At 40.6% G+C, this 14,254-nt stretch overlaps 1 protein-coding gene across 1 annotated transcript; it reads right to left on the bottom strand.

Moving 5' to 3' along the window:
- Positions 1 to 8,318: 8,318 nt before the first annotated feature.
- LOC101076989 (pancreatic alpha-amylase-like) lies at positions 8,319 to 11,435 on the bottom strand. The gene is made up of 9 exons (XM_003975396.3): positions 11,229 to 11,435; positions 10,990 to 11,136; positions 10,563 to 10,760; positions 10,259 to 10,489; positions 9,944 to 10,077; positions 9,532 to 9,754; positions 9,332 to 9,453; positions 9,116 to 9,241; positions 8,319 to 8,554 (listed from the first exon to the last, which is right to left on the bottom strand). The coding sequence occupies exons 1-9, from the start codon at positions 11,394 to 11,396 to the stop codon at positions 8,365 to 8,367; spliced, it is 1,539 nt and encodes a 512-aa protein (XP_003975445.1). The 5' UTR covers positions 11,397 to 11,435; the 3' UTR covers positions 8,319 to 8,364.
- Positions 11,436 to 14,254: the final 2,819 nt, after the last annotated feature.

Below are 14,254 nucleotides of genomic sequence, written 5' to 3'. Positions count from 1 at the left end.
TGGCTACTTCCACACCCTTTTAAGCAGCCGATAAAAGTTGTTCAGCATCAGATTATTTGGTCTTTGCCATTGGCTAGCTCTTGCCTGTGGTCTCCTTCTCTGAGGTCACCACATCTCCCTCACTCACTGCACCTTTCGTGCCCCAGATATGTTCACAACTGCATGAACGAACGGCATGCGCATTTTCCTCCACTTTTGACAATCTTCTAAATAAACCCTTTTTTGCCTCACCTGTCTGCATTCTCGGATCCCACCTTGTATTTTGGAACAAATCGTGACATATAATCCCACATGAAACAAAAGTTAGAAGAAAAAACTATGTAGAGATTAGTTTGATATTATATATATGCGTGTGCATGTTTATAGGTATTAGTTGGAAATTTATGAATTGTCAGTCCATTGTTACCATCCAGAAACCTTTTTATTTCTTGACCGAACTACACATAAGAAGTTCAAGACAGAAGTTGTTCTGTGGAAGGAAAACTAAGTATCTTGGAGAAACAAGAAAAGTCACATAGAAAAGTCTTTAACTGCAATATAATCCATAACTTTATTCATTTGAAGCACAGTAGAAACAAATAAAGACATAATTTAAAAAATAATACTGTTTATTCAAATGTAGTTATCTTTATCCACATGCATGCGAAAATAAAATGGAACTCAAATGATGTGCTCCGCTATGATTTAGGTAGAAGTTTGATTCTAGAAAATAAAAATGAAACAAAATAAGGAAAAGAAATACAAAGTCCAACTACATATTAAAAGTAGTGTGAATGTAACATCAACACAAAATTTGCAGACATTCTCGCACAGATAAAAAGATGAAGAGAAACGAAACAAATAAAACTTTGTGTATAGTGCTTTTTTTAAGGGGGTTATCATGCAGGTGGAACATAAATAAAGATGTTTTCTGCTGTCGACATCTGAGGTTGAAGCGGAGGTGGTTCTTAAAGTCCGCTAACTTCTTGGCTGTTTTCTCAAGCTCTCGCACCAAACGAAGGGTATCTTTGCCAAAATGTGATGCAAGATGTCTGTGTAGATTCTCAATCATCCAGGTCATTGTATCCAAGGTAGTTTTCTATGTCAACTGGACTGGGTTTCTTCTCTTGAAGACGTTTCGCCTTCTATCTACATAGAAAACTACCTTGGAAATAAAGATGTTGTTTTACCTGCTGACCAGTTTCAGCTGTAGCTTCAGACTTCTTTGGCGCTGCCATCTGCTCAGTGTGACGTGTGTCTAGAAGCAGCTGACTGGCTTTATCTCAATCTACTAAACTCAATGTTTATTGTACGAAAGCCCCACTGGCAGGAGCCAAGTGTTGCTGGGAACCTACCGGTACCTATTAACTAATGTTCATGACTGTAGTCCCCCCTTGTGGCAGTTATATACTTTATAGATATTCGCCTACAACTGTTTCAACTCTGATGACTGCATCATCACTGAAGCTCTAACTCTGATTCTTCCTATCTCAACTCTAAATAAAATACCGGTATATAAAACCCAGTTGGACATTATCGTACCATCCTACAGATGCACTCTTAAATCTTTGACCGGGATCATAATTCATAACCTACTGCCTCTCCAGCAACATATGAGAGCTTCTTATTTTCTATTTCCTGGTGCAGCTGCCGTTACAAAAACCGGTGGCAGAGTACATGAGGGACAAAGGACTCCACTTGCCACGCAATGCAGAATGGAGTCCTTATTCCTTTTGGGACTGCCAAATAAATAACATTATACCATACATACACCCCAAAGTACTATTTATATCTCTGTGGAATAGGAATATTCATTTCAATATTGCTGAACATTAAAAAATAAAAGAAAACTGCTTGATAATGTACTGCACCCTATAATAAATCCCAACAAAATCAACACTTCACTTCAATGGCTTTCCTTTCGGAATCCTGATAATAACCAAAGACAGAGTCATTTATTCTCTCTCATCATTTATGAATAAAGAATGACAGATTCAAAATGTAGTGTGTAACAGTTGTAGTTAATGATATCAGTATCAGACTTGTGTCGGTCGTGTCTGGTTGTCATGGTGATGTGTGGGGTCTGGGTCACGTGTACTGAGGATGATAGGTGTAGGTTATATAAAGGGTGAATCACTTGCACTTTGACAGGAGAGAGGGGAGTTGGGTAGCTGAAATTTTTTGCTGACCGTCTTTTATTTGTATGATCATTTGGGTTGCAAAATTTGCAAACAAGTGCATGTTGCAACTGATCTGCGCATGTAGTCTGAGGCCCACTGAATTAGCTGTTTTATTCATAAATACATTAAAACTTACTTGAATCAGAGTGTGTCTCTACCGGCGCATCATACAAATATACCGAACCTGACTCCTGACTCTGAAGCTGCAACACCATCATGAAGGAGAGACAACAACCAGGTTGAAAAGAATAATAGAACTTTCTGACTAAACAAAATCTTTGAACCGGCTGAATAACCATAACTTCATAGACTAAATGGAAAATTTATCTCGAAGAACCAGCTCAGATGAGTTCCATGTTCTGGTGACAGGATTTAGAATTTCTTTGATGTCCTCAATCCTGTCAAATGAACCTGCAGGTCCCCAAAGCTGCCCCACAATTGATCTGGCCATCAGATCTGCAACTGAAATTAAATGTTAATAATTATTACTATTGATACTATGGGAAGATTAATGGGGATTATTTAATGCAGATGCAGCTCTTGAATGGTACGTGTGTGTGTGGTTCCTGCATTAGGAATAACATATATGAATAACTTAATATTACTATAAGTATGAGCAGAGATGAACTACACACTATAAACTGGGCTATATAAGAAAACTACGCTGATATTTCAATAAAAAAGACATTTCTGCGCAGATTTGCAAACACTGAGAAAATATGTTATAACCAAGAGAGCGCACAAGGTTAAATAAATTCAATGCAACAACCCAAGCTGATGATAATATCGCATTGAAAATAGCGAACAATGGCAAATACGCCGTGCTACTAAAGCACGAATATCTATCACAGTTAACATCTGATTAATCTTACATTCTCATGGACGCACACATGAATTTAAATTACAAACTGACAAAAGTCTAAAAGTTTTCTGTTGACTCAGAACGGAATCGAATAAATCCAAAACGTAACTTTATCATCCTCTCATCGTGCCACTCTCGTCAAAACTCTCTCTCGCTCCTTTGATGTGACCATGCGCTGCTTTGATGATCAGTGAACGTGTTGGTCAGAGATGATTGAGTCGTAACCTTCTGAACAAGCATCATTATAAACATAGCTCCTCATCTTTGTGGTATTTTCAATCATGTTATTATTCTGTAAATTGCTAGCTATAAAAGAGCATCACACATGGTCTACCGTTAAAATAAAATCATTTAAATGTATAAGTGTATGATGTATGTCTTGCATGTTTAGTCATTCATCATCTTACCAATTATCCTTGCTTGGACTGTGGGGGAGCTTGGGGGAAGTGCATGTCTGTCCAAATATCCGTATAATCCATTTGGTTATTCAAATTATGTGAATACACAATAAATGATGTTGTAAAATCTGTATGAATATTAGCCTCCAGACAATAGTGCTGTTTTACAATAATCAAGAGGCTGTACTGGTGAAGAGAGCAATTCTGCCTTACTCTTCTCATGTTTTTTTAAGTAAGTACATAAGTAAATAAATAAATAAATAGGTTTAGCTCTGCATACTGCGAAGGCCATAGCACTTGTTTACCCTTGGTCGCATTCAGAATATTGTAAATTTTGGTGTCAGAGTGAGAGGTGATAACAGGATTTTTTCCAGCCTCCTGTCCAGAGCCTTGCCGTGGGGAGGAGGTGGGGGGCCTTTCTGCTCAGAAGGCTTCTGTCTGCGTGTTCATGTCCAAAAATGCAACACAGGGTAGCAGAAGATCGTCCTTTTTCAAAAGTCGCTCAGTGTTTATTAAGGTTAAAAAGCAATCAGAATTACAGCAGCCAATCAATCAAAAAAGGGTAAAAAGTAAAAAACAAAGATCTCACAGAACCAAGCCTGGTGGCAAGTCAAAACCAAAAAGTCAGTCACCTGGGACATAAGCCGCCGCTGCACCGCCTCCAGTCTCCAAGTTACCAAACCTACTGTACCACTCCAGACGGGGTGACGCCTTACACAGTTGCCTTTCTAAAACAGTCCGTTTGTGTACCTTGCCATGGAATGCACTGTCTCACAAATGTGCACTTATGTTTAACTTAAACACATCTTGTTTTTCTCTCAGGACAAGCTCTGCTATCTGGTGCCTCTCGTCTCAAGGACGAGAGGCACCAGATAGCTGAAAGTTTGAGGAGGTCAAGCTGACCTGTTCAGAGGTTGAGTGTAGGAGATAGGATCCTCCACAATGTTTATGTAGCAGTCATATTGTTAGGGTTTGGGTTTTTACAGGAGGCAGGCAAAACGCAGTGATAAAGTCCAAAGACTAGTCTTTATTTAACAAACAAATCTGACTGGCAGTCCTCCTGGACTGCAGGAAAGCACTCGTCCAGCCTTCCGAGGCACACAAAGAGCTTCAGAGCAGAGCCAACACAGGAGTCAAGTCCCACGCACTCTCCACGCCCACAGGGTGACATAGAGACCAGAGGGAAAAAAACAAAACTCTCTAACACTGGGAGATAGGCACTCCGTCCTTAAATAGGTGGCCTGATGTAGATTGCCGACAGGTGCGCCCACCTGCGGCGCCACCTGCAGCAAATCATAAGCTCCTCCAAGCCCCCTATAGGAAAAAAACAAAAAACGCACAACCGGGGACCCTGTACCCCAACACATATATCGCACTTACCTTGTTAAAGCTTCAGCATGGCGAACGCCGCTTTCAGCAAGAGTTGGTAGGAAGAACATTCTGTGGCTGTTGCACTTGGAAACACACCTGCATATGCCTACACAGTTATAGTTATTACATTTGATTACATATGATGAACCATAAACTAAGATCATTGTACATTGGTTAACTATATGATGAATCAAAAGGTAAAATCATAGTCGTACACAGGGTCCAGGCAGTGGGCTGACTGAGACTGAACTTTAGCAACATCATGATTTTAACCTTAGCATGACATTTTGTCTTGCTTCAGAGGTCATTATGTCAAGGGAGATATTTGGTTTTGATTCTATGTTCTACCAATGAAAGAGACATCTCTCTGTCAGGTGTCAGGTGCAGGTTGTTAACAAGTTCCACTTGAGGATTATCAGCGGTCCTGCATCCTGATTGGCTGCTCTGGAGGTGTTGACCCACATGTTGTTGTGCTGAGTTCTTTGTTTGAATTTACACCACTTCACTTTCCTCCCAAGTTGCACTGAACCTTGTTTATCACTTTGGGCATGTATTTGGAACCCACTTAAATATTACTTATTGTGAAGCCATAGACGTGAACTGCCATAATTTATTTCTTCTATTTTTGGGTGTTAGGATCAGTGAATGTCATTTATTATTGTTTTGTTTGATTTTGGATTTTGTTAATACGTTTTTTAGAAGGTAGATTATTTTGTTTGTTGTTTTGCCAAAGGTTTCACCCTAAAGACAGGCTTCTTGACATTTTTCATCCACTATTATTACCACTCTTTGTACTGGCAACAACACAACAGCTGTTGGAAAAAAACATTCCAATCTCCACCTTACTACATTTTGCCAAATCAAAAAACAAATATTCAATCCAAACAAAAAAATCTACAGACAGAAAGAAGGCTTTGGAATGGGAGACCAACCCTCCGTTATAATGAGTAACATTTTCATCGAGGACCTGGAAATAAGACGTAAACTAGACCATATCATTCACTGACATGAACATTCACCACAGAGAACACAGCAGCATCAAGATGACAGTATACAGACGACCCACACAGATCAGCACCTCCTCCTGACTTTAGAACATCCAACATCATACATATTTTTAGTTGTCAGAACTCTTTACAATCGGACCAGCATCATAACTGACAATAAGGACAGAAAGGAGGAGGAAAAACACGTACTAATTTGATCAGTGTAAAGTTTTTATTGACTGACTTATGAATGAAAATTTTTGATCCCCCAAGTTAATTTCACGATTATTAGTTAGGTGTTCACGATTATTAGTTAGGTGTTCTTAAAAATAATTAAAGTAAGTAAATGTTAGTAAATGTTAATGTGTATCCGAGACACGCAGAACTGAAATTGTATTTAGGTGAAGCCTATCTCAGCTGCCTTCTAGCAACAAGAGATGTACACCCCATCAACAGCTATCAGAATGTGTTGATGCATATCCAACCTACTTATTTCAATCTCTCTTCCAATCTTGAAATGGGAGGCAGCTATCTATCAGTCCATAAAAAATCAATTAACTTGTAAAATGACAAAAACACAACTTTCAAAATAGGGTTGCCCTAGATCTCATTCAGGGGTCTGAGTAGTACAGGGGCCCAAGATGCCTGATAACCTTTGATATTGGGAGGAGTGAGAGTCAGAATCAGAATCAGAAGCAGGTTTATTGCCATTGTTCATGTAATACACAGTATTACACAAACTAGGAATGTGTCGTGGTGTGACGCTGCGACAATCAACATAAAGAAGACCACACTAGAATAAGTTAAATAAAATAAAATAAGACAAAATAAGACATATATACATTATATACATAAATAGTAGGTGGTAAGAGGTATGTGGTAAGAAATAGTGCAGGTCCAAGCAGGAGCAATGTATTGTTCGTGAGTCCGACTGGCTGCTGTACATGGTGCTTAAGTGATAAGTCACTTGGTGTTCAGCAGCCTGATGGCAGAGGGGAAGAAGCTGTTCGTGTAGCGGGAGGTTTTGGTCCGAATGGACCGTAGTCTCCTGCCTGAGGGGAGGGGGGAAAACAGTCCGTGACCAGGGTGGGAAGGGTCGGCCGTGATCCGACCTGCACACCTCCGGGTCCTGGAGATATACAGGTCCTGGATGGATGGAAGCCTGCAGCCGATCACCTTCTCGGCAGCGCGCACGACGCGCTGCAGCCTCAGTCTGTCCCTGACGGTGGCACCAGCGAACCACACGGTGATGGAGGAGGTGAGGATGGACTCGATGATGGCCGTATAGAACTGCGCCAACATCCTGGGAGGCAGTTTGAGCTTCCTCAGCTTCCGTAAGAAGAACATCCTTTGCTGGGCCTTCTTGATGAGGGAGCTGATGTTCGGCTCCCACTTAAGGTCCCGGGTGATGGTGGTGTCCAGGAAGCGGAAGGAGTCCGCGATGGTGATGGGGGAGTCCATGAGGGCAAGGGGGGGCAAAGGGGCTGTGACTTTCCTGAAGTCCACAATCATCTCCACTGTCTTCTGAGCGTTCAGCTGCAGGTTGTTGTGTCCGCACCAGGACACCAGTCGAGCCACCTCCCTCCTGTAGGCAGTCTTGTCTCCATTGGAGATGAGCCCGATGAGGGTGGTGTCATCCGCAAACTTGATCAGCTTGACAGACTGGTGGCTTGAGGTGCAGCAGTTAGTGTACAGGGAGAAGAGCAGGGGGGAAAGTACACAGCCCTGGGGTGATCCGGTGCTGATGGTGACGGAGTGCTGAGTGCTGTGATCTCGGCGGGGCTCATATGCACAGGGGACCAGGGTGCCTGTGGATCTGCATACTGTGGGGCAAATATGGGGTCCTTCAGGTTGGAGGAATGTTTTGAAAATTAAATGAAAAAAGGGGGCGGCACGGTGGTTTGGTGGTTAGCACTGTGGCCTCACAGCAAGAAGGCCCCGGTTTTGATTCCCGGTTGGGATTGAGGGGACTTTCTGTGTGGAGTTTGCATGTTCTCCCTGTGCCTGCGTGGGTTCTCTCCGGGTACTCCGGCTTCCTCCCACAGTCCAAAGACATGCATGATTGGGGATTAGGCTAATTGGAAACTCTAAAATTGCCCATAGGTGTGAGTGTGAGAGAGAATGGTTGTTTGTCTATATGTGTTAGCCCTGCGATTGACTGGCGTCCAGTCCAGGGTGTACCCTGCCTCCGCCCATTGTGCTGGGATAGGCTCCAGCCCCACCCCGCGACCCTCAGTGGAGGAACAAGCGGTAGAAAGTGAGTGAGAAATGAAAAAAGGGAAACACCTCTGCATTTATGTTACATATGTTGGGTGTTTGTTAAGCACCTCAACACATCAGATAATTATTACCATGATTAAAACTATTATTTATAATGGTTCTTTGTTGTTTTTAGTAACTTTCTATTGTTTAGTTATGCCTTTGGTTAATTTGGCAAGTTTTGTTAGCCCCCTGTCCTCCTGTCAGATCAGTTAAATAGCAATCACCATGACACAAAATAAGTTTGGCAGACAAATCTGTCAAACACAAAAGACCCAGATGCTTGATGTCTTTTTTTTTTAAAATGATTCATTTTATAAGGGGTTTGTTTACAGCTTGGATTCAGCATGAATAGCAACAAAGGGGTCCTCATCTCGGTTGCTAATATTGAAATGTGCACGACCATCACCACCCACATGGATCTGCTTGCCAGTACACCGGCCTTCTTCTTTCTGGCCAGAAATGACATCACAATAGGTGCCGCCAGGCATGCCTGTGTTAAGGGTCACATCCAGGTCCCTGGTGGGGAAGGAATGATGGATAAAGTTACAGTCAACTTCCCTTACTTATGTGTAACATACAGGGTCAGGGCCATTGGTGCATGGCTCCACTGCAGGAACCTGCCCTTAAAAGCCATTTACAGTAACTTTTCCTGGGCCTAACCAAATCCATACTTATGGCCCATAAAGGCTAATGGGTGCTAAATTTAGATCACAAATTGACGCAAAGCCCAGCATTAGAGGAGCATTAGCCTAGGTAGCAGACGCAGCCATTCACATGAACACACAAACCAGAAATGCAGTTGCTGTATATCATCTCAGATTCTCACCTTACTCATTGGTTTTTGCAATGATTTTTGCTTTTGGTGGCTTACCCAGGCGATCACGGTCACGGTCACGGTCAAAACTATCAAACAATGAAGTTCATATCGAAACTTGTGATGTCACCAAAGGGTGGAGACATGACAATTGAGAGAGCTAAGTAAGAGGTTCTTTAAAGTTCCTTCCCCCCATAGTTAAAAAGAACTCTTGCAGTGAATGGTTATATTAAGTGAAGATTTTTCTAAATAGTTACGCTTACCAATCATCATTATTAAAGATGATGAAACCACGATTACCACGTCCAAAGGCAACCTGGTTGCTGTTATTATCCCACCAGTTGGAATGAGGTTGTCCATTGACAACATTGCGGAAAATCACCATGTTCCTAAAAGACAGATGTGTTAAAATAACCTCAAACTGATGGGATCACAAGGTCAGCAGTGGCTTCATTGTCTCTGGCTTTTTGAAAACTCACTTGATCTGACGCCATCTGTGCTCACACACCCATCCATCACCACAAGTCTCATCTGGGTTGATGGGAACAGATTTGGTTGATCCATCAGGGTGGCTGGGAGGGCCCATCCAGTCATTCTGGTCCTACATATCAAAGATAAATCCATGATGAACAACTACTTGTTGCACACACTTGTTTCAGCAGCATGTTATCAGCTCTACCTTTCCATTGACAATGTGGCGGTTCCAACGGAAGCTTGACATCACCCTGGTTACTCCATATGGGTGAGCCAGCATGTACCCTACAGCCATCTTGTGGAGCCTGGAATCCCAGAAGGTAACAATAGATGCTCCACCAGCACCATGTCCTCTCTGGTTGTCATGGTTGTCAACGAAGACAAGAGCATTGCCATTAGACATGAAACCCCAACCCTCTCCCCAGCTCCTGCACACAAGCACAAAATGGAAATCAAATCACTGACACCTTCCATCAAACTGGGTCGACTGCAGAGTCAGAATAAGAAGATTGGGCTGAATTTCATCGAGCTCCTCAGTGAAGAGTTTTGGATTACTGTCAAATCATAAAATTAAAGAGAAAAATCTTTCCATTGAGACATGACAAAGAAAGACCTACTTGGTGTACATCAACTTTTCATTATTCCATTTTCTGAAGACAGTTCCCAGTTTGGCACCATATTTAAACTCAGTCACCCTGCCCAGATGGAAGTACTCTCGTGAGGTAATAGTCTCACCTCCCAGATCAATAACCTGAAAGCAAATTCAAATTTTAATTACCTCAATGGTATTGTAGTAACAAAACATGATGTGTAACCTGTGTATATCCTTTTTCTTTCTGTCTCATCCAAAGATGCTGATGTATTTCTTTACATTCAGTTTTCAATCTTTTTTTTATTAGTTCTTTTTAGGCTACTAAAAACCTAAGCCTGACCTCCTGGAAGATGAAAGGCCTTGATCCGTTGGGGAACCACTTGGTGTTGAGGTTGTGCAGTCCACCATAGACTGCAGACAGGTCACCGGGCCACATGTGCTTGCAGGCATCCACTCTGAATCCAGCCACACCCATGTTGATAAGCTTGTTCATGTAGTCGACCACCTTACCTCTCACGTAATCTTTTTCCAGGGAGAGATCCAGGAGACTGACTAGACGACAGTCACGCACCTAAACATTGAATCATTAAATCAATTTTTTTTTAAAACTGTTCTGTAAGTGTTGACAAAATTGAGTTAGTTACCTGATACATATCATGATAATTTTCAATGTTGCCACTGCTGGTTTTACACTTATAATCATTAAAGTCCAAGTAGGAATAGGGGACAGAGGGGAAGTCTTTCATGCCTGCATTGAACCAGCTGCCACATGAGGAGTGTGTTCCCTCACCACCACTCGCTCCACACATGTGGTTGATGACAGCATCCACGTAGATGTTGACCTAAAAATTCAAAAATTGAGAAATTCTCAGCACCTGCTGCCTTGTCATCCTCACACCATTTAGGGAATTCAGTTTGCATTAATCTCATAATACGTGTTGAGAACTAAGTTGTATTTTTGTAGAATTTAAGAAATATCAGAATATTATCAATCATTTATTTTTTTGGCAAAAATACATTACAGTAGGAAGAAGGTACACAATGTCAAATTGTATCTCCTTAAGGCCTTACCCCAACATTGTTGCATCTGGTGATCATGTCTCTCAGCTCATTCTCACTTCCAGATCTTGAGCACAGGTTGTAGCCAATTGGTTGGTATCTCTGCCACCAGGGCCTCCATGGGCTGTCCAAAACTATGTGCTCACTTGGAGGGGAAATCTGAGCAGTACAGATTGTACAAAGAGCAATTGTTGAAATTAAAATATACACTTGTAGTGTTGGATTTTCTTTCTTTCTTCAGCTGTATGTACCTGAACTCCACCAAAGCCATTGGGAGCCAAGAAGCGCTCACACTCCACAGCGATGTCTGCCCAGCGCCACTCAAACAGGTGGACAATGGAGGTCCTGCCGTCCTTGAAATGAGGATTGTGTTGGGCAAAGCTGAGCCCAAATAAAGCCACCAGAATAAACACCTTCATGGTTTCCGTGGAAAAGTCACCCTGGATGATTTCGCTGCTACTTAACTGTTATTTATACTTCTATCCTCTCCTTGCTCAACCAATGAGACTCTAGCAAATATCAACATGGTAAACAGGTGTGATATTCACACATAGTCCCGCAAAGACCCAAAGTTTAAAGAAAAAACTCCTAACAAAAAGTTATCCTTTTTCTTGTCTTTATTTTTACATTCCTTTTAAAAATTTGCATCTAAAAGATAATTTGCAAATAATTAGATCGCGAGCTTCATGCATATTCTATGGGGGGCTGTTTGTAAAGCAGCTCACGCTTAAAAAAAAATAAAAACAGCAATCCTGGTTTAAAACTGTGACCTTTTAGGATAATTAAAACATAAATTGCTATGTAGTAAAAGTAAAAATGTTCATTTCCCCGGATATATTGGGTTTCATTTGTTATTTGATTCTGAAAACACTGCACTGTTCCAAGCAGTATACATTTACATACTAAATATTTAGTTCAAATGAATCACTTAGATTTAGATTTAAGATTTATCTGTAAGATATAATATTTACATTTAACAGTCAACATTTACATTTCACTATTTAATATATTTCTATAGACTATATTTCTGGACATTTTTGTTGTAAATATCCTTGTTAGGTTCAAACTGTTCATATAGCAATGCTGTAACTACTTATTATCACTCCTAACCAGAACCTACTTTAGCTGATGTTCTATCGCCTCAGGATAGCAGGAGACAACCTGACCATTTTCTTATATGTTCCTTTTGTATATACCATCCTTTGTTTTATCCTGTGACGCTTACGCTTTATCATATGACGCTTACTCTTACTGTAATCTTACATGTTCGTGTGCTACTATAAAAATAAACCTCACCGGGGCCCACACTTGTAGCTCACATTGCAGACGTGTGGTTGCCCTTGCAGCAAGTAAACTGAAACTTCCGTCTCATTCCTCTGATGGCAACAGCACGGGAAGAAAACTGATCACTTTCTTCCTCCCTAACAATCCTAAAAAGTGAATTTTAAAAAAAATACCACCACTCTTGAATATAGTTTTAAGCTAAATCTGACAAACATTTGCTGTCTTATTTTCTGCATGAGCTGCTTTACAAGCAGCAACCCATATATTATCAGTCCATTGTTATCATGACGGGCGCTTATTCAACCTTGACCTTACACTCAATTACACATAAGCAATAAAGGACAAAAGAGGTTATAGATTTTTTTTGTTCAATTAAACATCACTTTGTTCTCTTACATACTGGTATTGATGAGCAATACCAGTTTAGTTCTCCAGTCAACCAACTGGGCATGTATATGGTCTGTGTATGTATATGGTTTCTGGAGAAACCAAGATCGATGCAAGAGAAAATATGAACTCTAGATAGAAAAGTTGTCAACTGCAATAAATCCCACAATCCTCAATGACTGTAGTAACAAGCTAACATATCATTAAAACAATTCATTTTTTGCAGTGTAAATGTAACTATCTTTATCTACAAGCATGAAGAAATGGGAAAAAAAGTTAAACAATGTGAACCCTATGATTCAGGTAGAAAACATTTTAAAGTTTGACAATAAAAATTCAAAAAACATAACCGCGAAAAAATATAATCTCCAGCTACTTATTAAAAGTAGTTAGGATAGAGCTTTAATGTAAAATTTGCAGCTATTCTCACACTGATAAAACGATGATAAAGAGACATTGAATAAATAAATTTTTGCAATGACTGACTTAAAATGTTTAAAGGTCGTATGAGAGTGGCTCACCTTGATGGTTGTTATCAATTAAAGCTTTTCCATGAGGTGTTCGAGTCTATCCAAACAAACAAAGGGGACATGTTTGCCTCATGTAACCCACACAACACCACTAAGAGGATGATTTAGAAAATTTTGGTTATATTTTTTTCACAAGTATTACTTTGTTGTACTTAAAAAACGTATTTGAAATGCATACCAAGGATATGCAGAACTGATAGCCAAATGAGCCAACCTTGCATTCACAGCTACACCCCTTTTAGTCACCGATTCACCTACCCCCCCACCCCCCACCCCCAAAAAAAAAACAAAAACTGTTGAATACCTGTGGGAAAAGCCAGAGTACCAGAAGAGAACAATATTCATGATAGTAATTGACTTATTCTAGAATCTGGTAAAACAATTTGGAGTTTTTGGAGTTGACCATTTGTTGAAATATTGACAGCTACTGAAAATGTTTTGACTAATTTCCAGCAAACTTATTTCAATTTCTCTTCCAAGCTCAAAATAGAGGCAGACTTATCTAACAGCCCAACGCCAAAACATAAATGACTTTACTGCCAAATACACATCCTTCAATGTTCAGAATACCAAGTTCTCCACATCATAATTACACAAGGCACAAATTATTCAATATAGCTCTGAGGTATTCTGAAAATTGTGAACACTATACAGGTTGCATTTCTTATAGCTAAACACGTGCCCTCCTGTCCATGTGTTGTGGCACCCCAGTAATATCTTCCATTATCTAGCGAGATGGTTCATCAATAGATGGCACAGGTTTCAGAGGAATAGGGTTGCTCTAGATCTCTTTCAAGGGTCTGAGTAGTACATTTGACCCTGGATGCCTGATAGTCTTTGGGACTGAGAGAATTGAGACAGCTGTGATCTTGTGGATCCTTTTGCCGATGCTTCTGGGGTAGTGGAGGTCATATGCACAGGGGAACTGGGTATCTGTGGGTCTGTGTCCCTGTGGAGCAAATATGTCCCTCTGGGTAAGATTAATGTTTTGAAATTTGAATGATAAAAGGGAAACATCTTTTGGTTTGTGCTACAGATGTTGGTAGTTTGTTAAGCACTGGATCACAGTCTTATTC

The sequence above is a fragment of the Takifugu rubripes genome, chromosome 22, assembly GCF_901000725.2.
Source record: "Takifugu rubripes chromosome 22, fTakRub1.2, whole genome shotgun sequence".
Classification (NCBI taxonomy): domain Eukaryota; kingdom Metazoa; phylum Chordata; class Actinopteri; order Tetraodontiformes; family Tetraodontidae; genus Takifugu; species Takifugu rubripes.
This window is presented reverse-complemented; position numbering and strand designations above follow the sequence as displayed.

Coding starts and splice junctions, on each gene's coding strand:
- LOC101076989 (XM_003975396.3), bottom strand. CDS start 11,396: ATGAAGGTGTTTATTCTGGTGGCTTTATTTGGGCTCAGCTTTGCCCAA. Junction 10,078..10,258: donor GGCCTTTCATCTTCCAGGAG/GTCAGGCTTAGG, acceptor ATTTGCTTTCAG/GTTATTGATCTGGGAGGTGA. Junction 9,454..9,531: donor GCCACATTGTCAATGGAAAG/GTAGAGCTGATA, acceptor TTTGATATGTAG/GACCAGAATGACTGGATGGG.